The sequence below is a fragment of the Vespula pensylvanica genome, chromosome 18, assembly GCF_014466175.1.
Source record: "Vespula pensylvanica isolate Volc-1 chromosome 18, ASM1446617v1, whole genome shotgun sequence".
Lineage (NCBI taxonomy): Eukaryota > Metazoa > Arthropoda > Insecta > Hymenoptera > Vespidae > Vespula > Vespula pensylvanica.
The window spans coordinates 545433-571536 of NC_057702.1; the positions used below are offsets into that span (position 1 = coordinate 545433).

Consider the following 26104-nt stretch of genomic DNA (forward strand, 5'->3'; position numbering starts at 1 on the left):
GCGAAAGAAAATTGTTTCTCACCGACGTAGATGCAGCCCGTCGATATCGAGAAAAGGGATCGTTCTTCCATGTCAGGACGAAGAGACGACACCTCCTCGAGACTTTTCTCTCTCTCTCTCTCTCTCTGTCTCTGTCTCTGTCTCGCCGTCCGTCCTGCTCGGAAAACGTCTGTACAGGCAAGCCACTACAACACGCACGAGAAAAAGGAAAACACGCGCGGCGACGACGACGACGACGACGACGACGACGACGACGACGCGAGAGCACGAAGAAAGAAAGGGACACGACGACGTTGGTGTTCGCTCGTTCGCAACTCAAAGACAGCACTCGTCGTCCGATGGAAAGGCCATTTTCCTGTTACATCGTAACGGACGCACGCGTAAATATCGGCCTCTATCGACTACGGACGACAACGACGACAATGTCGTACACTCTCCTCTTCTTCGATTATCGCGCACACACACGCGAAATAACGCACACTTCGGACGATTGATACGCGAAAACGAATGCGTTCTTCCTTCCTCCCGTTTTCTCTTACCGGAAGGGTTCTTCCAAAATCTGCGATCGTCGAGTCTTTCCGGCACGTTCTTAAATACGTTCCTCGTTGGTTTCTTCGTTTCTCAGGCTCTTCTACGTCCGCCTTTAACGCCAAGAACGACGGAACGAACCGTATAGGTTGCAACAGTTTTCTGTAGAAAAGCACAGCGGGGCGCCACGAGACGCGACCGCGGCTCTCCTTTTCGCGCTCTCCCCTCCACTCTCGGTAGCAGCACGGTAAAGACTTCCCCCCCCACCCAAAACACTCTTGCTCATTCTATCTCTCTTTCTCCTGTTCTCGAGCACACCACACGCGCGAGCACGTACACACACCGTATGCGCACCGTGTGTCGAACCGCTGCGCTACTGCCGCCGTCCGTGTCGTGTTCTTACTCGACGATTAGTTTTAAAGAACTCGTCTCTTCTGTCTCGAGGAACCTCGAAACGCAGACATCCTAAATAGAGAGGCGTCGCCCGACAGCTTTCAGCCTCGACGAAGAAAAGACGAGTTCTAGCGAACGAACCTTCGCCTTTCTCTCGTCGTCTCGAGCCCGCCCATGTCCGCTCCGTCTCTCTCTCTCTCTCTCTCTCTCTCTCTCTCTCTCGCGCGCGCGCGCGCGCGCGACGGACGAGAACGAGATACGCGTCTTTGATCTCTCCTTCTCTGCTTCGTCTTCTTCCCGTCGATAGCCTTCGTCGTATCTCCTTTCTTATCGTTCTCGTCTTCCTTCTCTCCCCTCCACGCCCTTCGTTTTCTTTCCTCTATCGCTCGCTGCTACCGTACAATTTTCCCTGCCTCCCTCTCTTTTTATCTCCGTGCGCAGCACGATCCCGTACGCGCTCTCTACGATCGCTGCGCGGCGCGGCGCGGCGCGGCGTGGAGAGTACGACGTGTCGGCGGTGTATAGGTGTGCGCGAGTGCGCAAACTCCAGTGTCCGTGTGTGCACTTGATTAGCCGTGTCTGACGTCACGGAACGGTTACATTGCTCGCGATTGTCACACACACTCGACCGAGAGGCACCACCGTCGTGCGAGCGAGCGAGCGAGCGAGCGAGCCAGCGTAGATTTTCCTTCGCGAAACCGTTATATCCCTTCGAGCCGAAAACTTGGAGCGATAGGGTACGCGCGCCCGCGCGCACCTCCAATGCGATCTATTATCCACGAGAGAACGATCGCTTTCCGCGTAGAAAACGAATTGCCTTCGCCGAGTAACGCGGCCGGGCTCGCACGCGCAAACCACCCGCGGTATTCGTGAAACGACTGAGTACACGCAACGCACTCTCTTCTCCTGCCCGTGCGAAAGGTGCTCCGCCAGGTGGCGACACTCTGCGATCTCGAAACGATCCTCGACGAACGCGATTCGAGCCACGAGAACGCACGATTTTTAACGAGAACGTACGATTCCGCCTCGGTTCGTTACCAAGCGCACGAATATCGCGCGTCGAAACGTTTCGATCGCCTTGGGAAGAGTACGATAGATACGTCCATCCCGTCGCGTCCTCCACGATTATCTCGTACGATCGGAATAACTTTTACTTAACGAACGTCGCGTCTCTCCGATATTCTCCCCCGCGTTCCGGCTACGTTCTCGTCGAACGTTTTTGAATGCTCTTCCTCGAAGGTAACCTTGCGGTCGATTCTCGTTGGTCCGATCATTTTTCGCTCGACCAATCGAAACGCGCTCTTGCATCGACCCTAGAGACCTCTGACGGCCCCGAGCGTCGTTATCTCTTTTCTCTCTCAAGCCTGTTAAACGTCACGGTTCGAATCGGTAGTCCGATTTAACCGCGTATTCGTTCCATCGAATTCCACGCGATCCGCCTCGTTTTCCCTCTCGAAAGGGTTACATCCTCCCGTTTTTCGATCATCGACGTACGATACGGTCGCTCGGTGTCGCTCCTCCAAACGTTTCTCCTTTCCGCGTTCGAAATTGGCGCTCTCGGAAGGCAAACTCTCGTTCGCGCATCTATCGTCTTTGGCAAGACGTTGCGTACACGCACGGAGAGGGAACGCTTTCCTCGCGTATATAAACGCGTAGGAGAAAATTAAAGGTACCGGCGAGAAGTATACGATCTCGCGGCGTAACGCTCTTGCGCGTCTAAATCTTTTTGCATAGCCTACGTTCCGAAAGCTCCGATTCGAAAATCGATCGAGAGACGTAGCGCTCTTACGCCGCTCGTGAAAAGTGAAAGTTTCGCAAGTGAGAAACGTTTCGCGTTCTCTGTATGTTACGAAACGCCTTTAAATATAGCGTGCGTAAGCAGATCGCTCGATCAAGAGCTTTTCAACGAGCGGAAGTAAATACCGATTCTGTCGACGAATTACATTCGCTACTTGAAAGATATTCGTTTGTGCTGGACGTTCCTGTCGATTCGGTGAATCTCGTTACGAGAGAGAACACTCGGAGAAGACGCTTCGAATCCCCCGTCGCTCCAAGTTTTTACCGTTCTATGTTTCAGCGAGCAGAAGAATCCAAACGCTCGTTCCAGTGTCGCTTGGAAGAGTTAGCGTATAGAAATAGTTGAACGCTTCAACTATCACAGATGCCATACATTCTGGTGCGTGGTAATTTAGCTTCGTACGGTCACAGGTATCCTTGGAGAGTTCTAGTATCCGGGCTCAAAGGTAATAATGCTTCTCCGTACTCCAACCGTCTCTCGAATGGCGGAAGAGATCAAGTCGATGGATTATTTTTTCTAGCGTCCGACATAGAGCAACTTACTCGCTTCGCTTCTGGAGGATATTGCGACGATTCTACGATAGTCTACTTGCAACATCCTTGCGTGATATTGACCGCTCTGGAGGTTCTCGGATACAAGGTGGTCGCTTCTTCCAGTACCAGCGTCAAGCAAGACTACAACGAATACATGTGGACTATGAGAAAAGATTTCTCGGAGCCTGAACCTGAACTCGTCATAAAAGCACGTAAGTTTCACCGACGGATCCGTTTCCACGAACTCTTGTAGATCCATCGAGGTAAATCTTTCCAAGCCGTACGAAACTTTGGCAGAGCAACGAGTCGTTATTTCTGTCGTGTCGGCCGAGCGACACGTGCTATCGGAAAATTCAAAAATAGGTTAGAGACGATTGTTACGGACTTTCTTAAGTAGCAGAAACTCCGTGAAAAACGCCAAAGGAGACAACGTTACGTACGTGCGAGACGGTCGTCGAGGTTCGGAGCTTGCGAGTAAACCTGCTCGTTGGAACAACAGTGAACGTAAGGTACGACGTTCCTACGTACGGACAAGTGAAAACCTAACGGTTGAAAACCGATCGGACGACACTCCCTACTGATATTTCTACGAACTTTGATAAAAGCTTCGATCTCGATGTAACTCGGCTCTTCCTCGAAAGTCTACGTCCTTTGTAAATTTAAAACGATCGAGCGAATGGTCACTTACCATCTTCCATCTTATCTGGACCAATGAAAATAAAGTAAACGGTTTATACGCTTTCCCGACGATAGAATACGTCTGTCATTTTTCATTGGTTTTATGATCGAGGAAAAATTATCACGTGTCGCGTAACAACGTGATACAAACGAAAGTGAAATTAATTTATTTTTAACTTGGAACGGAATATTAATTTCTTTTTAACCTCGTCGATATTTCAAAATTTCTATCTACTTTTGCGCATTTTTTTCGTTCGACGCGATTGTCAACCTACTTCATTCCGTACTTACGATCGCGGCTACGGTGCGCGCACGCGTGTGTGTGTGTGTGTGTGTGTGTGCGTGCGTATAAAGTATTGAACAAAATTTGATTCGAGAGTGCGATGCGTCATTTATCGCATGAATTCCTCGACTGAGAAAAGTGCAATTAACGCGAAAATGGATAGAAGTGGAAGCGAGAAACAACAGGTATGAATACGCACCGTTTTCGTCCTCTTCGCACTATTTCAATCGGAAATCTTAAACTCGCCGATCGATAGGACGAATAAGGTACGCACGTAGGGGGGAAAAAAGTGTAAACTCGTTCGTTTCGACTTTGCATAATCGCGTGTTACTCGTCTCTTATTCGCGACATCAATGAGATTTAGAGAGGATATATTTTGTTTATTTTCCAATTCAAAGCGAGTAGAATGACTCCCGGTCGAGTATTGCCGAGTCAAAGGACGATAACGATCTTCGGTTATAAATCTCTCGTTTAAAGGTTATCATCGTTCTTATAATCGTTGACGGGAGAGTTGGCTTCGTTACGTCGAAAGATCCAACGTTTTGTAGAAACGATTAGCGATAAAGTTTAATCGAATCGAAGATGGTGAAAAAATGTGCTATCGTGTGGAACTATTACAACAAAAAAGTGGATGGCTCTCAAGTCATCGCTTTTTGCAAGTTTTGCGATCATTCGTACATACAAAATGCAGCGCGTATGGAAAGACACTTGGAACGCTGTCTAAAGTGTCCAGGAGAAGTTAGACGACAATTTGTACAAGTAAGAAACGACAAAAGAAACAAAGCAAACGTTCTCGGCGTTAAAGTCAACGACAAACAGCGAAAGCGAGAATCTTCGTTGGAACGTGTTACCGACTTGGAATTGGAAGGTCTAGACGATTGGCATTATAAGAATCGATATTACACGGACGAGATGTCGGAAACGATTCAACAGTGCGACGCGAAAATAGCGATACAATCTAAGGATAAGTCACGGACAAGCCACGACTCTAACGTTCAAAGTATCAGAGGCGACGGAAGCTCAAAGATAAGAACTAGGGACTCGAGTCAGACCGACGCAGAGATGTCTAAAATTGGTAATTTCAAAACGTTAGATACTATGAAATCGATCGTTACTACGCAAATGTATATTTTTAAACGCTTTCGCAGATGGATCCGAAGAACATAAAGGTACCATTCGTCGTAAGAAATCCCTACCGGCTAGAAGAATTTCGCGATGGCCGTTTCTTTCTATCCGCGATCCAGGCTATTCGCCTTTACAGAGCAAAATATATCAAGAACAATTGTTGGAGAGCCGGGCCTCGAGAAAGATAGCCGAGCTGGAGTTACGCCGTAAAACTCTGGAATTGGAAAGATTTCAATGGGAATTTGAAAGGGACAAGGCTCAAAGCGAAATACGCTGGGCTTACGAAATGCGAATGATGCAACTACAAGAGGAGCACGAAAGGAAACTAATCGACCAAAACAGAAATCGAGGATAGACTCTCTATCAAGAAGATATACTCGTTATAACTTTCACGCTTGCAAATCGCAAACATGCATTCCGTGGTTATTTATAGAAACTCCCTAAGCACGACGGTCGACCGCTTTGGATATTCTATAATATCAAATATGAAAAAGATTTATATTGCGACTAAATAAAATTTTAAGTAACAAAAAAACGATAAAAAGAAAGTCACCTTGAGCTTATTAAATCCATACATGTCATGCCTCGCACAAACGCGTATGTATATAATAATTTGATCGTCTCTGCGTAGAAACATTGCTGAGAGAAAAGGAGACGTAAAAGCATGAAAAGCCCACTCTCATTATTTTCTCATCGCATCTGTCATCTTCGATCTCGTAAGCATTGTAATTATTTTCTTCTAGAAGGAAAAGATGGCGAAGTCTAACGAAAGTTGTATCGACACCATGGCGGAGCCGGTCAGTGCGATGCCTGAGAAATGGGTTAACACCGCAACGAGCGAAACTTTTTATTACGTTGGTGTAAGAGGATCGCCGTACGCAACCGAATCATCCGTTTTCGAATTATCTCCGGACGAACTCTTGGCGCTTACCAAACGTTTTCAAAGCTCTGCTTCGACGGTGGTCAATGGCGCACTGATCAAAGGTTCATCCAAAATTTTTTACATTAACAGAATAAGTCTATAAGTTTACTTCAAACTACTTCGTTTTCTTTCAAATTGACGATCAAACTCTCGAGCACATCGATTGCTTTTTTCGAACGAATAATGAAACAAACATCGTAACAAACTTATCGTTGACAATTTCTTTTAGGACGACCCTTTTCGGTTATCAATGCTCTAGCCGAATTGGGCTATCGAGTTATTTGTAGTACCGGGGAAGCTGAAATTCTTTGGACGCTGCAACGAGAGGTTTAACTTTTCTAAAGGATTGTACTTGTAGTAATGAATATGCACATATATAAAGATATAGACCAGTATTTTGTGCGTAACATGTAACATTAATCTGCGCAATCATCAAAGAGGATCCTAGAACAATTGTCTAATCCCTTATTTTATGGACTAATGGATGATCGTTCGCTTTTTATTTTTTACGTTTGCCGGTTGTTAGTCTCTAGCGATATGTCGTTATAAGCATTAGGTGATAAATGCGTACGGACCAAATATAACGAATCGTTATTTGTAAAAAAATACATTCGATTAGTAACTATTTTTTAGCAACTACTTTAGTCATTATTTTATTGGATTGTACAAGGATAGATACTTTTTATACATTTTCTTATGAAAAGAAAGAAAGAAAAAAACATTGCAGAGTTTAGCCTATTTTCATAATTCGATAAATATACAGAATGGAATCGTTAAACGACCGTACAACGATGCCTATGCATGATATTGCAACGTAAAAAGAATATTATGTTGAACGTTATGCAGTGTTTTAGGCAATTTCAATCGAACCCGAGCATAACGCTCGACGCGTTTCCCAATGAAATTAGCAACTTAGAAAGAGAAGCTATCCGAATTTTTCTACACGATTAGCGGCCCAGCATTTTACATTTTTTAGATCGTATCAATAGGAGAACAAGGCGAACATTCATTCAAAAGAAAAGGAAAAAAAAAAAAAGCAAATTACGCGTCCAAATATATGGATTCTCTATAGTTAAGAAACTAAATAACGGTAACGGTTTCTCTCTTCGCTTTATATCTTTATCGTTTGAGGAATAAAAAAGTTTGTATCGTTAACGTTGAAGCAACGTTTAACAAGTTTATAGATTTTTTACCAATGTACAGAAGAAAATAGAAAGTATTTTAAGTAACTCGTTGTATCTACGATGTTCATCGACGTATCAGTTTTTATCGTTGTTGTAAGAATGATTGCGTAGCGATCGTTTATCGATAATTAAAGAACGTACCTTCGACCGAGAATGGATATTTCAAACGTCAATTTTGCCGATTCATCGTCCTGTTTACTTTAAGACGAAAGCAAACTACTGAATGATTTATTGTATTGTTACACAAACCACGTGGTTTATACTTAAGTTTTCTCTTTTTTCCCGTATTAGTATTATTATATTATACTATATTCATGTATCATTCGTTCTATCGAATCTTGCATTTTAAGATTCATGTATTCTATTCTTTATAGAAGAGATTAAATCGTACGTGTATACATGCATAAGAGTGTTTGAATTTTTTCAACAACGAGGCCGAGAGAAAGAAAGAGTTATCTGTTTTATTACAACGCGTGCGTATAGACATATACGTTATGCGTAACATGACACCACTATCCTAAATAAATTAGCGCGATCGAAGCGTGTCGACATTACGAGACTTTAAATCTAAAAATCAAATGAGTTACAGATTGAAGAAAAAATGGCGAAAGAGTACGAGCACGAGCACGAGCACGAGCACGAGCACGAGAGAGGAGTAGACTCCTGTTGCAGTTTATCCGCCAACTTGGGTGTTAGTCAATCTTTGTCCGAGATCGAATTCGAGCGAGGCATATGGTACGCCGGTGAGTCGTCCAAAAATATCGCTTCGATAAATTTCAATTCGATATTAGATGTTTTACGTTTCTTTTCCAGCTCAATACAACGACAAGGACAAAGTAGAAGGATTTTTAAGAAAGGGAATTAGGGCGGACATCGAAGATTCCGCTGGATACACGGCTCTTCATTATGCAGCTCGGAATGGACATTATCGGATCTGTGAGATGTTGTTGCAACATGGAGCTAACGTAAACGCTAGAACGCGTTGCGGCCAAGCAACTGCTCTTCACAGAGCAGCTACGCAAGGACACGATCGCGTCGTCGAATCTTTGTTAAAGCACGGTGCTAATGCAGATTTGAAGGATGCCGATGGATGTACCGCTCTGCACAGAGCTATTATTGCTGCTCGCGTGTCCGTTTGCGAAAGTTTGATTCCGCATTCGGATCTCTCCATCGTCGATAATAAAAATCGTACCGTGAAACAATTGGCTAACGAGTACTGCAACGACGTCGTTTCGCTTTTATCTTCGTAATCTTAACAAAAATGTTTTTATCTTACGTCGTCAATTATCTTCGTATTAAAAATAATCGATTAATGCAAACAAATATACTTCGATATCTTATTGAACAATAGGATTAGACTTCAATGCTGATCATCATCAGCCGTCACGTCAGCTGTCGCAATGACGAACGTAACATTAATAAACGAATAAAATACAATAGACGTCGTTAAAAAAAAATCCTCTCGGCGAATCTTCGAAATTCTCTGGAAAATATGTCGCTAATACGTTAGCTGTGTTCTCTTTCTCCCCCCGTTTCTCTCTCTCTCTCTCTCTCTCTCCCTCTAATGTTATTACAAAATTTAACGTTACAAACTATCAAAAGAAACTTGAGAGAGATGAACGGTAAATTAAAAGGATGAGCACGACCGGCGAAGTCGTCACTATTTTTATCGGTCAAGCTGGTACTCAAGTGGCAAGTGCCTGTTGGGAATTACTTTGTCTCGAACACGGTCTCAGACCTGATGGTTTTCTTCAACGTGGATACAGAGCCGTCGATCAACGTTACTACACGTTCTTTGGACCAACCGCGGTGAGACGTCCACTAGTCTCTGAAATATAGTTGGAACATGATCGACTGTGATACTTTAGACAGGAAAATGCACGCCCCGTACCGTGATAGTGGATTTGGAGCCAAGTGTGGTCGACGAGATCAGAACCGGTGCTTACAGAAATCTCTTTAATCCGTCGTCGTTGATAACTGGCAAGGAGGATGCAGCGAATAATTTTGCAAGAGGATATTACTCGATCGGTGGAGAGATAAAAGATCTCGTTCTAGATCGTATTCGAACCACCTGCGAGGCTTGTTCCCGATTATCCGGCTTCCTCATCTTCAGGCAAAATACAAATTTCGTTTACTATATTCCTCTCGAGTCTTCGTCGTTAACGAGACGGAGGATGACAAGTGCGTTATTTATCTTCTAGATCCTTTGGCGGTGGCACTGGTAGCGGCTTAACTACTTTGCTGCTGGAAAATCTCTACGTGGACTATGGGAAAAAATTGAAATTGGATTTCGCAATTTATCCAGCGCCAAACATATCCACAGCCGTCGTCGAACCTTATAATTCCGTACTAACGACTCACGGGACTCTAGATTACGAGGATTGTTGTTTTATCGTCGATAACGAAGCTTTGTACGATATTTGTGCGAGGTTCGAATTTTCTATGTAGCACAACGTTTCGATACCTGAGATATCCTTCTCATACGTTTGTCACATCCCTAGGAATCTGAACGTGGAAAATCCGACTTACACGAATCTCAACAGATTGCAAGCTCAAGTAGTATCCAGCATCACGGCGTCGATAAGATTCGAAGGTTCGGTCAACGTCAATTTGGAGGAGTTGCAGACGAATTTAGTACCTTATCCAAGAATTCATTTCCCCTTGGTAACGTATGCTCCCATAACTACGCCCGAAAGAGCAATGAACACGACCATGTCCGTTCAACGGATCACGTACGATTGCTTCGAGCCTGCTAATCAAGTAAACCATAGCAAGATCGAGTTTGCACGAGACGGAGCGAAATCATCTTACTCGTCTTTGTCGTTCGATCTTAGATGGTAAAGTGCGATCCTCGTACGGGTATTTACATGAGCTGCTGTCTGCTTTATCGCGGTGACGTAAGTCCGAGTGACGTTAATAACACCATCGCTAGTTTGAAGGGTAAAAGGTTCATACGATTCGTTGGTTGGAGTCCGGCAGGATTCAAGGTGAACTCAAGGACGATCGTTGATACAATTTAGAGTAGAATTTAAACTAATCGTCTCTGTTAATTTAGGTAGGAATTAATTATCAGCCATCCACGACGGTTCCTGGCGGTGATTTGGCCTATTCGAACAAAACTGTAACGATGTTATACAACAACACGGCGATTCGACACGCTTGGGTCAGGATTGCACGGAAATGTGACTTGATGTATCAGAAAAGAGCTTTCGTTCATCACTACGTTGGCGAAGGTATGGAAGAGAAAGTCTTCCAAGAGGCTATAGACAATACAGCTGCCCTCGTCGAGGATTACAAAGAGGTCGAATTATGACGCATCAACGTTTTCTTCGATCTCGTAAAATAAAGTCGATCTCGATGGAAAATATCGAACAACGAAGTCACAAACGGGAACTATATGTGAAGTTCGCATGGTTGCGTCCGAGGACCGACGTTATCACCTTCGCGAGTATCTTTCGAATGAGACGACGTCGCCACGACTCGTGTTTGGAAATCGCATTTTCAACGATCGATTGGTATAGAAAATAAACGTGTTAACAAAAAAATATACTAATTACCTTTAATTAACGTAGACGAAGCTTCGTCACGATTTCTAGCAGCGCACGCGAGTTCGAAGTGAGCGGGCACTTTGGACGCGCATGCGCGATGCGTCGCTACGTACTCGCGCAAGCGTGTATACACCCACACACACGTATATGAATTGATTTATCAATTTTTATTTACAATTAGAACTTAGTACTCCACGTGAAAACTTAAAAGACAAAAAATCGAAGAAGAAATTTGAAATCGGATAAATACTTTTTTCACATGCCTTCTTACGGCGCATGCGCATTAGCTCGTCCGCCGTACATATCGAATTGACGTACGACGAAATTATACGACACCAGCTCGGCGAAAAGTATAAAAAAAAAAAAAAGAAATGAACCGAAGGAGCGTCGGAAGAAGCCTGTCTTTTCTCGGTGCACGTACATGTTATATACGACGATGAGATTTGCTTCGAGTGCCTTGATTCGATCGCTACGAAGCAAGTGTGATATCCCAAGTCCGTGTAGTCCCTTGAAAGAGTTGCTATTGTCTCGACGCGAGAGCGAAACAGGCGCGTTTTCAACAGTTTTTGTCAACTCGCGTAAAGATTACTCGTGAGAATTGCTTATTTTTATACGTGGTCTTTATATACGAACATTTTTTTAAACATCTGAAAAGATAACCTCGTATAACCTTTACCTTTCGAGTGAGCGCTCGATCGCTAATATCCGAGAAAAATTGCGATCGTAAGAATTCGCAACATCTTCTCCAGCGCCTTAAGATTTAACCGTTCGAAGTAGAGTGTGACTCGACAAGTCGGTTGCTATGGTAATCCTATGTCGAGTGTGACTCGACAATAATGGTCGCTATGGCAACTTTATGTCGAGTACCACTCGACATAGTTTTCCTTTTACTCACGACCAGCCTTATGCGTCGCATTTTGTCAGTCGTTACTCTACAGCAGTGTCGAACGTACTGCTTCCGTTCTCAATTCTTATAAAAAAAAAAAATCATCGGTTAAATAATGTGCGACACTGACAGTAGTGATGACGAATACATGGATACTTATAATTTACTTACTTCTCGACGTAATAAAAGAACGATTAACGATATATATTCGAGTGACACAGAGGATGAAAACGCTGCTAGTAAAACGCAAAGAAAGTGTAGAAGATTTATTTCCGATTCGAGCGACGACGAAGAGGAATGTAGTAAAGTATACTACGATGGACTCTCTGACATTTGGGTCGAACTAACTTCGAAAGATGACGAAAATACAACGATTCCGTTTTCGATCGGACAAGAAAGAATCGGCCCGCAAAACTGTGATAATTGTATAGATCCGTTAGACTATTTTCAATTATACTTCACCAATGAATTGATTGAAAATATTGTTGTAAAAACGAACAACTATGCCCGTTCGAAAATTGCGAAGAGAGTATTGTCCGAAAGGTCGATATGGAATACCTGGAAGGATTTAACCGTATCAGAAATGAAAGCTTTTTTAGGACTTGTATTGAATATGGGAATTGTTCGTTTATCTAATATACAGGATTATTGGTCCAAAGAGGAAGAATTTCACGTACCATTCTTTTCTAAAGTCATCGATAAAGGTCGATTCATGCAAATATTTTGGATGTTACATTTAAACGAAGTACACGAACCAAATGCAATATTAGAAACTAGATTACAAAAAGTGAGCAAATATCTTGAATATCTAGATTTGAAATTCCGAGAACATTTTATTCCTAACAAATGTATTTCCATAGTCGAATCCGTGGTGAAGTACAAAGGAAGATTAGGTTCTACCGTTTATAATCCTCAAAAACCGACAAAGTGGGGCATTCGTTTGTACGTTTTAACGGATTCAGAAAGCGGTTATTTGTATTCTTTTCTACCGTATTATGGAAGTATAACGACTGAACATTTACCGTATCCCGAACTTCCTGTTACCAATAGAGCAGTTTTATATCTCTACAAGAATCTTCAAAATTCAATTCCAGAAGCAAGCGGTTATCACGTATATACTGGTAGATTTTATTCCAGTGTAACACTCGCGAAAGAATTATTATCTCATTCTTGTCACTTTACTGGTATAATAATGACGAATGGGAAACATGTTCCGGATTGTTTTAAAGAAGGGAAGTTGAAAAAGGGTGATATTGTAGCTTGTAGAAATGAAAACGTGTTATTGTTTCAATTGAGAGATAAAAAGATTGTTAGTATGATAAGTACTTGGCATACCATAGACGTAGAAACCAAAAACAAAATACCACACGTCATACAGGATTATAACAAAAATATGAGCGGCATTAATTTGGCCAACGATTGCGCTTCGGTTTATTGTTTTATGAAAAAAACCTTGAAATGGTGGCGCAGATTATTTTTCTGGGGCTTAGAAATGTCCGTAATAAATTCGTATATTCTTTATAATTATAGAGAAAGAGGGAGCAATCCTACGACGTATTTAAAATTTGTTAAAGTTCTCGTAAGAGGGCTAACAAAAGATTTTTATTCCACCTCGGCAAATATTCCGCGTGTATTTTTAAATGATAACCAACGACTAAATAACGAGTTACACGTTATTCAGTTGAACCCTTTGCATAAACATAAAGATTGTAAAGTCTGCTCGAATAGGAAAATAAAAGGAGGAAGACGAGAAACGAATTATTACTGCGAAACTTGTACCGATCATCCCGCTCTTCACGTGGGAGAATGTTTTAAAAGATATCACACTTTGCAAGATTTTAAAATGTAACTTTTTATTGGGACTAATTCTTTTTTTTTTTTTTTCTTCTTTATTTTATTTCAATAAAGCATAGCTAAAGCAAACTGTCCATTGATTGAATGGACGAAAATAGAGAATGCTAAAGATCAAATTAAGTGTATATAAACATATATATATATATATATATAAATGACGAATAAGTTGTACGATGAAAAATCGATTTGTATATGTTGGACAGACGTGTATTTAATAAACCATAGTTGATCTTATTTGGAACTTTGCATCACCTAAATGTACAGTTACATATTTATTAACTCATATTCTATCTAACGCCTCTAACATAATAACGCTATTTCCTCGAATCACCTGGAATAGAAAATATTAATACGATTGAATATCGAAGGAGGAAAGAATTAATTTTAACGTCGACGCATTACTCACCACCATACCAATATTGTTTTTTGTACCATCTTTACATTCTTCCACGCTCTCATCGATTACCATATTCATAAATGGATCAAAACCACGTAAAATACCAATTACGTGCCTTCCACCGTTTAATTTTACTGTAAACGAAATTTCCTGCTTTATCGACGCCACGAAAATTTACAAGAAAGCTTTTACCACAAACGATTACAAATTATAACTAATATTATGTTATTTGTTTATACTCACGTGAAAGACGTTTGTCCATATACCTACGAATAATAAAACAAAAAGATAATAATTTCGTAAACATCAAATAGATAACCTAAAATTTAGCACTAACAATTTCATACAATCGAACTTAAATACAATTCGAAATATTATGTAGAATATATAAATACAAATGTACTAACTTTTTGAGTTCTGGAGGATGCGCTTTACTCATTTTTAATTACTTCAACTCGAAAATCTACGCTTACAAAAATAACGTACCTTAACCAACTTTAACCAAGTGGATATAACCCTGACGCGATCAGGAGTGCCACTACACAAAAACTTAACATCTTGTAAAATAATAATGAAACTAAATAATTTTGATACGTATACATGTATGTAAATATTTGTTACAGAACGGTAACTTTATTCATTTTAATACATAAAACAAATAATTACAAGTTTGTACTTGGCTATAAGCCAGTTGGTAACAGGTTCCTGCAGTCTACAACATCGTTCGAATAACGCATATTATAACACTGATATACATACAGTTTCCGACTAACAATGTAATTACATTTTATAAATTATATTAATTATTTTGTAATTTTTCAATACAATACATAACGCGCTGCGAATAATCTTTTTTTCTATATCGTTCATTTTTGTTATATCTCGAAGATACGTATAATAAAAGTATTTATAGAACAAATAACAATAAATAATCAAATATTAATCGGAGCTATCTGTACATATTGATTCAATCGTTTCTCGCTTTAATCGTCGATCTCTATGACGATGATCTCTCAACGATTACAACGAAAAACAATTTCCTATAGATTATATCATGATCTTATACATTTCTATATATGTAGGTGTTTTCAATCATTATTAAATATAATAATCTCACAAGGTACTGTAAGTACAAAATATAAGTACGTCCATATTAAATATTTATAAAAGTACAACACATCGATTCGTTAACGCAAGAAATATAAATCTAAATAGATATTTCGAAAAGATATATTTTGAAATTGGCAAATCGACCGTACAGACCGTACAGAGACGATATTTCTAACAAAGAATTGATCGGAATCGATTTTGTACAACGTAAACATAAAGATCACAAAGAGTCTCTTCGGAAAAGTTTCTTTCGAAGAAATTCATTCTCGCGTCAAATATCTTTTTTGGCGGGATCCAAACTTCTCTTTAGAAAAATCTTATTAGACGGATTGGACGACCAGTGGAATCACTCCAGCATTAAATTACTTACTCGTCTACAAACAATTAACACGATACACGATATACACAATTGTATTGGCATAGTCGGGAGGAATGGTGTTTTTTTTTTGTTTTTATATCTTTTTCTTTTTTACGCGTACTTTTTTCCCATAAAGAATCATAACCTTCAAAATATGATCGTGTAAAAGGTTCGCGTTGGAAAGCTCGTAGCAAAACCTAGCGAATTAATTTTGGTATGGCGCAGTCTCGAACGTACAAACGTAATAAAGGCTAATTAAAAAAATTCAAATAAAAAAAAGTTAATCAATTATCAACCTATATTTATAAATTACATTTATCAAGACGGTATCGAAAATGAAATACATACTCGATTTGATTGGAGGCTTGCACTTTGAGTAAGTACTTTAGACGGATCACATAGAAGATCAAAACATTTGATAAATATACGTTTCTCAAATATAAGAAGCAGTACGCGACCAACAGTCGCAGCAGGTACATTCAAAAATGATTTTAACTTTGACGTTATTTTTCGAGCAAATACACATGCACGCAAGCACACGCACACGCACACGCACACGCACACGCACGCGCACGCACATACACACAGTGAGAATGAAACGATTAATTAGCACAAAAATATCATTTTTTACATGCTACCGCGTATGCTGCTAACGCAAAATATATGAAATGTATCATTCCTAACTTCTCTATACACAGCTTGTATAATAAATAACGTTATAAGCGTATAGCATCGGACATCGACTGTGGTTTTTTTTTGTTCATCCTATTTTAGAAATATGTTATAGTGATCTATATAATAACAAGAATATAGCATGAACATTTATATAATACTCGATATAACAGGCAGACACGTTTTTCTACGATCGATATGCCATAATACACATAATCTCGGTCATTTCGTATTAACGACGTAAGAAAGTGATTCTTCTCGCGAAATCGTGCGATGAATTTTTCGATAGATCGTACGAATGTTAACGTTACGATATCCATCCATCCATCCATCTCTTTCTTTTCCCATTTGCAATTTCACTTTCTCCAAACCACTTTATCGATTAAACTATAATAGTGGAATGTACCTGCGTGAACGCATTATTCTCGGTGGGTCGTTTAATCATCTATTTGCTTAGCTTTCCGATCAATCGTATTTAATTAATTCTTCGTTGGCCCGTAAATATCGTATTCTTTTTTATCGGCATTTCTCAAACGACGTTTAAGAAGATAAAAAATGATATAATTAGGGCAGTTGTTACGTAGGAAAGTTTCAGAGCAATATCGTTCCTTATATTTACGTATATTTTACGTTTGTTTTGTCAACAACGCACGCGTACGTGGTACACACGTTTACATATTAAAAACAATGCTCGTAATCGTTCCTACGTGAATGGACGATGTCATCGAGGACGAGAAGGCAAATTGGCAAAATCGTTTGAGAAAGGTCGATTGAGAAATATTTCCTTTATGTACTTGGCAACGATTATTAGGTTTATAAACGAATCTAGGTCAAATACTGTTTCATCTTTTGAAAACTCTCCAGTCAAACTGGTTTACCAATTTTGTTGTCGTCGATACGATTGCGGTATTTGATCGAAATTCGTTCGAAAAAGGCGACTACATCGAGTCCAACGATAAATCTCATGCGACACGGAAATATCCTTCCTATATAATCTTAAGTAACGTCGATTTTCTAGATATAACCTTCCGTAGGAACATCAATATGGTTTTAATTCGAGATATATCAAAGCACCTTTCGTGTAGATTCGTCACACGCGAAAAGACGACGACGACGACGAGTCGTTTACTACGATCTTCCTTTTATATACGTACTTACTTATTTTTGTCCAAAAACTTTTACCTTATTGGATTAATGGAAGCCTTATTATCTATTACGAAAGCAGCTCTCTTTCTCTCTTTCATTCATTCTCTTCCTTCTCTTTTGTTTTCTTCAATCGCGAAGCCTCGTACGACATTGGATCACGTGATTTTCGATCATATGATTTCCGATCACGTGGATTCATTCAAGCAATCCACTGTTGTTGTTATCGTACGTATTGTTTGCATTTTTTTTTTGCAATCGCTGTCGGATCGGAGAACCCTATGTACACGTTAATACGCCATATAGTTCAAACGAGTCTTCCTTGGTAAAATCTTCTAACGTGCGTGTTCGTCGGATTGGCGTCATCATACCGTTGTTTCTTTAAAAATCTTCACCGTTGAGTCTGCGTGCTTCACGTGTACATATCTCGTTAACGTCGTTACACCTTTCTCGTTATTATTGTTTAATATCTTGACATTCTTCAATTCGGTATTCACGTTTTTGTCTGTTTCATGGAACGCCATCGCTCTGTCTATATGACCAGGAACGACATTTTGACTAATTCTTTTCCTCAAATTTTATTTAACGCAGTAATGCAGATCGAAAGATTTTTCACCTTCACATTATTTATTATCGTACGTACAATTAATTTTCTCTCTCTCTTTTTCTTTTTTTTTTTTTTTTTTTTTTATAAGCGTTATAGATTTTAAAATGATTTTATGGTTACCTCGATCTGTTGTACTGCGTAGTTCAAATTAATAACAAAACACATAGAAAGAGTGCAGTGCGACGTGCAACACTCGAAACACGTGGTGTACATGTACATATATATATGAAATTAGAATTAGGCGAAAATATATCATTCAGCGAAATTAGTGATACACAAAATAACTCGTCGTAATCATGATGAATATGCACACACACACACACATATATATATACATCTTTTTTTTCTATTAGGATTATTATAGTATATCTCTGAAATTTTAATATAAAAAAATATTAAACGTGCAAGTACACGACTTCGAAGTTTAATTTTGAGATTTGACTTTTAGCTTTGAACGAACAATTTCATTCATAAAATTGTATTAAGAGGTCGTAAATAAATGTAATCCGTTGATATATATAAAAAGAAATTTATATTTACAAGAACTGAAATTCGATTAACCTCCACTTTCGCATATACAACTTTTGTAAACGATTCTTAGCAAGTTTTGTAGAGAATAAACTTTTTTCAAATATTATTACGTCTAATATACGAGTTTATGATAAAACATTGTAAACAAACTCTTTTTTCAAGCATTTAACTTATTATATAATTACAATATTATTCAGATTAATAACAGCAAACTTATACTTATTGCGGATACTTAAAATTTGTGATAATTTATAAAACAGTTTTGAGAACAAGTTAGTTTTTTAGAAAAAAAAAGAAAAAAAAACTATTGGATATTAATTGTTCATCCAATTGTTTTAAAGATCTTTCTAAAGAATTATTTATCCTATTCGTATACACGTTAAAAATTCGTTGATTTTAATTTTGACTACTTATTTTACATCGTACATTAGCAGTTTATTACCACGAAGGAATGCAATACAAAAACGTTTATACGTATCGAAATAACGTCATATTAAACATTGTAATTGAATAATGCATAGATTGTAGATAGACATAGATAATTTAAAAAAGTATAAATAAAACACTATAAAATAATAATATTGTACTGTCATATCTTCACAATATTTATTAGATAAATTAATATATATTTTAGAATTATAACAAATCTAAAGCTTTGGCTATTAAGTTCACATATCAGATGTAATATATAGACGTATACATACACATCTAAATATGATTGCTTTATAGATATAAATAAGTCTCCTAGATATCACTTTACATGCAAGAAAGATCGAGACATGCTTATTTTGAGAAGTTACGCATTCTGAAGCGTTAAAAAAAAGCAAGATCTCAATAGAAAATTGAAATTAAACCTAAGAAGACGTTATGTAATATTACAATTGACATTACTTTTTGTTGACTATCAAATCGGAAACTATTTAAAAATAAAATCGTCGTCACTTTGCTATAAAAAATACTGATATCTTGAATTTCAACAAAAATTTTTTTAGAGATAATAACGTTCTAAAATCATGTCTGGTTTATTTCAAACATGCATTATGAATAAAGCAAGTACAATAATTAAATTCATAGAGTTTGAATATATAGATATTCATTGTGAGTCTTAGAGCGCACAGTAAATTTGTATTTCAATAGCATTTGTTAGAAAATAATTATCAAGGCAGTATGATAAAGCTTCGGATGCATCTACTGAAATCGTCACACGACATGCAATCAAAAAAAAAAAAAAAAAAAAAAAAATATTGATATTTTTACAGATATAAGCAGGAAGTAAATCGGACAATATCTAATTTTAAACGAGGTATAACGAGTTCGAGTGTTATTATTCTTACTTTCATATAAAATATATTAAAATTATTTTCTTCTATTATCATTCTATATTTTTCTAATTTTCTCTCTTCCTACTTGCCACACATCGTAACTTCTTAAGACACATAAGAAAAAGTAATACTATTTCTTTATAAGAAATATTTAAATAATATATCTTTGATTTATATACCAGTCACAATCAGTCACATAATTTGAACTGGAAATATAAAGATGATATAGAATGATTTAAGTTAAATAAATACTCTATGCAAGTGATAAAAGTTATAATGAAAAACATATGGAATAGAAAAAGTAGGGCCTTTAAAAAAAAAACAATAACGAACGATGACTCTCACGAAACAACGCAGCAACATCTTTGACATCTACTCTGCTTTTGTACAATATTATTTTTATATTTTTGCGTTACCTTGTATGCTTTCAATTTCAATCTAACATTCCCCGTATTATCGCCAATATCTTGACTTTTTATTGAATTACTTCTAGTAGTATTTTTGGAAGCCATCTCTGGCTTACTCTCGCATCTCAATATCTCTACCTCGTTACCTATTATTCTACATACACTCGAAGATGCTATTCTTATATCACTATCGCATTTGTCTTGACCCGAAATTTGTGACTGCGTATTAACTACTCTATCTTGTTTCCTAAGCTCCTCTATACTTGTACTATTAATTTTGATAGAAAATTCTTTAGAATGAATTTCCTCACATTCCAAATTTTCTCTTGGAACACATAAATTCACACTATTGGTAGTTAACGTATTATCCGCTTCACAGCTTCTATGCATTTCACTATAATAATTTTCGCCATCTACATTCGATCCTACGTCTCGTATGTTTTGTATACTTTCGTCGGAAGTTTCCTCCATTAATTCGTTCACTTTGCTACCTACCGATGCCATATCTTCTATTGATTTTTCATTTAAATATTTCTTTACGTCTTGTTTCAATGGTTCCTCGTTTGCAGCTGACGACAAATGGAGTCCAGTTTCATGAGCTTTTTTTTCTGCATTCAGTGGCTCTTCGTACGTTAGATTTGTTTGACTACTCGAGTATACGTTTGACTTATTCTCTAAATAATTATTGCATTTATTATCGTGCAAGTAAACCGAACTTTCGTTGGATTCGATGTTACTTGCATTGATTATCGCTATACGTGGTATAATCAATTCACCGCCAGGTGGATTTAAATTAGAAGTCGATAAATTCATAGAGTCGTCAAAATTGTGATAACCCTGTTGGCCTTTCCCCTCGATCCAAGCTTCGGTTAATATATGCGATCTTTGCCATAAAATGTCGCTATTGCATCTCCTTTTCTCTATGTCCGAATACTGTTCCTGAGTATCAGGCCACGAGTGTAAGCGACATTGACTACTACTCTTTTTCATAACGGACTGTCCTTCCATATCTGCTTCACGCTTTTTATCACGTGCAATTAATTCTAATTTTGATTTCAATAAAGCTGGTGATACAGCTCTATCGATGCGTCTTGGTATATTCGACGAATGAGCCGATTGAAGCGTTAAAACACTGTCACTAGCATCAATTATATGATCGATATCTATATCAGGAACTTCGCCCGACACTAAAATAGCGTTTGGACTTGGACTGTCCATACTATCCGGAGTATAGGGATCATGCTTAATAGGTGCTGCGTGCAAAAGGTTGGATGAACGATCAGCAGAGAGCGTTCGTGCACTAACGTAACTAGTGCTATCAGGCAACATTGGTAACAAATCCAAGTAATTGTCAGGAACTCGAAAGCAAAACTCTGGTGCGCATGGCAAGCTGCAGCAATTAATCATACCTGCTTCTGGTGCGAGATTAACCCTCAAGTAGACTGGCTGTAAAAATGAAAAAAACACACGAACCTTATATATCGTGGTATACTTTTCAAAAGAATTCAACAAGAGATGTCGTTAATATATTGGAGTTCTACGTAAAGGTTAACTAATGTCAACATGATTCGATGTCGTGATGTGTCCTGTGATCTGTGGATAACACTCGTTGGCTTTTTTTCTTAGATTTTATATAAGGTACAATTATAGAGGAAGATCAATTAAAATGCATGACTCACATCTATCCATCGTTATCAAAAACTTAAAAGGAGTTTCCTTGTCTTCTTTTCTTTTTTCAATCAATTACTTTCAAAGTGCATACGATGTAAATATGTGGAAAAACGATAAGCTGAACGTTACAGATCGTTTCTTTTTTTGATAACGACAGTAAAGCTAGCAAGTCAAAATTCATGAAGAATGTAAGATTTGAATTATGGTACTACATCCAAAGGGTCCCAATGAATATATAATCAATCAAAGCAACAAAGATCTAACGAAAATAAAAAGTACATGGGAAGCCAAAGAGAAAAATAGACAGACAGTTCATATAGTACCTTAATGCTTAGAGATTCATTCGAAACTCCAGAAAAACAGGCTGCACCATAATAATTAAAACAGTGGATCATCAGAATAAGATTTAGGAAGTGTGTAAATATATATGTACCGAGTATAATAAATATAGCAAGTAAGATTTGTCGTTATGAGACATATGTATAATACAACATATCTTACCTTATGATCACCCATGCAAGTTGTTCTTCCTATTATACCATACTCTACTGCATTAGAAGAGGATATCTGCAAGGAGAAAAAGGAAAAAGAGAAATAATAATAAAAAGAAAAAATACGAGAAAAAGAAAAAAAGAGAAGAAAAAAAAATTATACCATATATCGTATAAAATTATCCAATATATCTTTTATTAACTTTTTACGGTCGTAATACTCTTTAATGGATAACACGTAGGTGATGTACGTGATTAATTGTTGCCTGGAAAATCTACTCCTACGGATTAGGAGTGTGAAATTCACTTTTTGTTTATACTTCATATACGTATAAAAATATCTGCGCGATACAATAAGATAAGCACGACACAAGAAAAACGCCTTGCCAGGAATATCCTTCGACCGCAAAGAGTTCAGTCAAACAAATAAAGTTTATATCGCATACGTTTTGGACTAGCATCTTTGCAGTGGGGCTCAGTAATACTCTGTCGCACCAAGCTGGCACTCTTGTTTGCATATAACTTGTAGCTTCATTTACATCCTCTTGAAAAGGATAACTTGGAATAAAATTAATTGGAAATTCAAACAATCTTCCTTCAAAGTCTTCCAATTCCTTGTCATATTCTCGTAGCTGCATAAACATCGGTTATTTCATTATGGAGTTCCTAATTATTAATGCATTTCGATAAGTAACAATAGATTAAACAAATAAAAAATAATGCATGACTTACCCATTGTCCACTATTATCGACAAAAACATTTTGATGTTCATAATACGAGAACTCTTTTTTCCCCAATGATAATACGAGATTATCTTCCTTGTTGTGAAATTGTAATTTAGAAATATTTCCTTTATTCGATAGTTTTCTTTCTTGAGTATCCTCAGTGAGTTTCTATTAATTGCAATAACGAAAATGATTACTGAAAGTTTATATTCGTTAATATCCAGTACAGATAATGACCTTAACAATACGATCTATACCTTAATTACACCAGCAGTGTCAGTTCTAAAATTAAAATCACCAAATAAAAAGTACGGTGCTTTTGGATATTTGTCACTGTGAAATCTATCCAACGTATGCTCCAGCGCTCTTCTGCGCGTCTTACTATAAACGGATGGAAACTGCAATTACGGAGTAGAATGGTGAGATAAAAAATAATGCGGAAAGGATTTTCTATCTCGCGTAACTGAATTGTCTAACTTACAGTTTCCATTGCAATAAAATTACTTGCATCGTGGAACAGATGTATGTTTATGAGATCAAAAACTGTTCCATTAATACTCCATCGCGTTCGCAAATATCCTTTTCTGGACCACTTACATTCTGGGAAAAAGTCTTGAGGGAACTTTGCTTTTTCTTTGGTCGTAACTGCCTCTATATTACCAGAATGAGTTTCCTTGCCACATACCGGTGCAAAAGAGCATTCTAAAATCAAGAAACAAAAACAAAGTCAACGTATCATTCCAATTAGATCATTTTTTAAAGTGACGATTGATAGATTATCTACCTTTGAAATCCCACAATAAAACGTCTTTTAAAGACTCGTGAATAAAATAAAAATTTCCCAGTGCCTATAAAAAAAATTTATTCAATAATCTCGATGCACCAGAATAAAAAAAGTAAATCTTTATTATCATATTTCAACTTACCGTAAAGTGTTCAGCCGACGAATAATCCTCATCTAGAAATACTCTTGTTTTATCAAACAGCCTTAGTTCTTCTGAAGACATTAGTAAGCTAAGGAGAAAAGGAAACTTCAATCATTGATAAGTACAAAAGTCTAAAGAGGAAGATTATACGTTCTGTAAATTTTATAGAATTTTAAGGATCTCTTATGACTTTTTTTTTTTCATCTTTTTATATTGTGCTTCCACATGGATATCATTCAATAAACTAATCTTTTGAAGCGGCTCGACCAACCGTAAAGTCATGCGTGACATTCTATTTTTATCCTTTTCTGCCGCTTATGCGTTAAATCACATTCAATATCGCGAACAAGGATACCCATTTGATTTACCTTGCTTCTTCAAAGGCTCGTTTATAATTTCTATATTATATTAAAAAGATAAATCGTGTGAAGATCGTCAGTAAAGTTACAAAAGTAATATCATTTTTTTTAATTATAGCATACTATGAAGTATCGATATTAAAGATACGTTGCATTAATGTTGTATTGATTGATGATAAAATAATAAAGTTAATCGTATATAATTCATACAACTGTAAAAGAAAATTTGATAAGTACCGTAATATAATTTACAGAAAATGATATAACAATCTGTTTAGAATGTAACGATCTTTGCATAACCGCGTTAGTAGAAACCTTTAAAGAAACCACTAATGAGATTCTGGTTACTACTTGGAGAGCACACAGGAAACGGCACGGACCGTATCAAGAAGTTGCTTCAATCATTTATAAAGCGACACATTTAATCAATTCTTTTAACAGGCCATTAAAATTGCGCATCGAGATTTATGTTCGTAGAAATGAAATTTTAATTAAAAAAAAAAAAACTAACGAATTGAAAACATTGAATAGACATTTACCTAACAAAGTCTTCCACGTGTCTCATACTTTGTTCATAATTTTTTCCACCTACTTCTTGGCAGTGCAGCGCTATAAACTTCGAATCTAGACGCGATATGGTCTAAAAAGAAAAAGGGGGGAAATTATAAAAGGATGCGACTTGATTCCATTTAATTCGCAAGATAATATTGACGGTAGTAAAACTTACCGATAAAAATTCTTCTGTCCATATCTTTAACATGACACTAGGCTGCGAAGTAAAAAATGAAAAGAACATTATTAAATGACAATAATCGTTCGAAAAACGTCAAAATAATCGCATTCGTATTACGTCGGAAATAAGTTGAGAAAAAGAAAGAAAAGAAAGAAAACGCGCGCGTTTGCATTCGGCAAATCAAACATCAAACAATCGAGCGCCTCGATTCGCTGTGAACGCGTCGGCACTTGCAAACAGTACCGGCGGCACATATATACGTGTATAAACGCACTCGACACGCACACACGTGTACATCGTACAGGTATATAAGATACTCACGCGCTAAACGATACGTTGTCATATCGAACGAATTGAATTGCGACGATAAAATATTTTAATTTCACATACGTACATATAATATAAACGAGACGGCGTAAGAATCGTTCGATAAAGTGCAACGCATCGGACGGTTTTCTTTCAGAGATCAATCACCATTCACAACAATAATAACCAAAATAAAAGTTTGAACGCGCGTACGAGTAGTAAACAGTCAAAGCAAAACAAAATACGTGACGAAAGCGCGCCAAATGAAAAACACAATAAGAAACGAAGACTTGAGGAAAGGAAAGAAAAGAAAAGGGAAGGAAAACAGAGAGAATTAAATAGTTGTTCGTAATAAATATAGACTGTAAATAAAACTTACCTCTTCGAAGATACTGCCGACGTTTGCTGTGACCAAAAGGATCGGAACGCCTTCGATGGTAGCCATTCTCGAGGGTTCGACGAATATAGAAAGAAGAAGAAGAAGAAGAAGAAGAAGAAGAAGAAGAAGAAGAGGAAGAAGAAGAGAAGAAAAATCGAGCGAACTATATCCTCGTCGCGGATCCTCTTGAGAAGGAGAGGAGCTTACGTCGAGGAGGCCCTTGAAACGACGTGA

At 37.9% G+C, this 26104-nt stretch overlaps 8 protein-coding genes across 12 annotated transcripts in view; 5 read left to right on the plus strand and 3 right to left on the minus strand.

Moving 5' to 3' along the window:
• LOC122635426 (nuclear receptor coactivator 2-like) overlaps positions 1–152 on the minus strand; it is a 39284-nt gene extending 39132 nt beyond the window's left edge. Inside the window, exon 1 of one of the 2 annotated variants that reach the window (XM_043825636.1) lies at positions 23–152. The gene's annotated coding sequence lies outside the window, so the exon portion shown is untranslated. The remainder of the gene's footprint in view (positions 1–22) is intronic. The other variant, XM_043825642.1, reaches the window with a different exon arrangement.
• Positions 153–2998: 2846 nt separating this feature from the next.
• LOC122635439 (ankyrin repeat domain-containing protein 39-like) lies at positions 2999–8881 on the plus strand. 4 transcript variants are annotated; one of them, XM_043825669.1, is made up of 3 exons: positions 2999–3164; positions 3240–3464; positions 8034–8085. In XM_043825669.1, exons 1-3 carry the CDS (start codon positions 3083–3085, stop codon positions 8036–8038), a joined length of 312 nt encoding a protein of 103 aa, XP_043681604.1. In that variant the 5' UTR covers positions 2999–3082; the 3' UTR covers positions 8039–8085. The 4 variants fall into 4 exon arrangements, with proteins under 4 accessions (XP_043681604.1, XP_043681603.1, XP_043681602.1 ...); XM_043825668.1 differs by lacking the exon at positions 8034–8085 and adding an exon at positions 6085–6224 and having other exon boundaries at positions 3004–3164; XM_043825667.1 differs by lacking the exon at positions 8034–8085 and adding an exon at positions 6082–6221 and having other exon boundaries at positions 3004–3164.
• LOC122635437 lies at positions 4706–5873 on the plus strand. Its single transcript, XM_043825665.1, has 2 exons — positions 4706–5288; positions 5362–5873. The coding sequence occupies exons 1-2, from the start codon at positions 4796–4798 to the stop codon at positions 5691–5693; spliced, it is 825 nt and encodes a 274-aa protein (XP_043681600.1). The 5' UTR covers positions 4706–4795; the 3' UTR covers positions 5694–5873.
• On the plus strand, positions 6091–7279 carry LOC122635440. The gene is made up of 2 exons (XM_043825671.1): positions 6091–6322; positions 6490–7279. Exons 1-2 carry the CDS (start codon positions 6091–6093, stop codon positions 6591–6593), a joined length of 336 nt encoding a protein of 111 aa, XP_043681606.1. The 3' UTR covers positions 6594–7279.
• Positions 8882–8978: 97 nt separating the features above from the next.
• LOC122635434 (tubulin alpha chain-like) lies at positions 8979–11007 on the plus strand. Its single transcript, XM_043825662.1, has 6 exons — positions 8979–9253; positions 9313–9557; positions 9646–9873; positions 9946–10204; positions 10279–10431; positions 10500–11007. The coding sequence occupies exons 1-6, from the start codon at positions 9080–9082 to the stop codon at positions 10755–10757; spliced, it is 1317 nt and encodes a 438-aa protein (XP_043681597.1). The 5' UTR covers positions 8979–9079; the 3' UTR covers positions 10758–11007.
• Positions 11008–11515: 508 nt separating this feature from the next.
• LOC122635432 (piggyBac transposable element-derived protein 4) lies at positions 11516–13772 on the plus strand. Its single transcript, XM_043825656.1, has one exon. The coding sequence runs from the start codon at positions 11994–11996 to the stop codon at positions 13725–13727; it is 1734 nt and encodes a 577-aa protein (XP_043681591.1). The 5' UTR covers positions 11516–11993; the 3' UTR covers positions 13728–13772.
• A 152-nt stretch (positions 13773–13924) lies between these two features.
• On the minus strand, positions 13925–17766 carry LOC122635441 (probable small nuclear ribonucleoprotein G). The gene is made up of 4 exons (XM_043825672.1): positions 14537–17766; positions 14373–14395; positions 14139–14263; positions 13925–14063 (listed from the first exon to the last, which is right to left on the minus strand). Exons 1-4 carry the CDS (start codon positions 14566–14568, stop codon positions 14013–14015), a joined length of 231 nt encoding a protein of 76 aa, XP_043681607.1. The 5' UTR covers positions 14569–17766; the 3' UTR covers positions 13925–14012.
• A 768-nt stretch (positions 17767–18534) lies between these two features.
• On the minus strand, positions 18535–26003 carry LOC122635428. Its single transcript, XM_043825650.1, has 11 exons — positions 25871–26003; positions 25180–25221; positions 24992–25092; positions 24094–24181; positions 23952–24015; positions 23649–23869; positions 23425–23565; positions 23174–23335; positions 22888–23073; positions 22452–22517; positions 18535–21725 (listed from the first exon to the last, which is right to left on the minus strand). Exons 1-11 carry the CDS (start codon positions 25934–25936, stop codon positions 20214–20216), a joined length of 2649 nt encoding a protein of 882 aa, XP_043681585.1. The 5' UTR covers positions 25937–26003; the 3' UTR covers positions 18535–20213.
• Between the last annotated feature and the right edge of the window lie 101 nt (positions 26004–26104).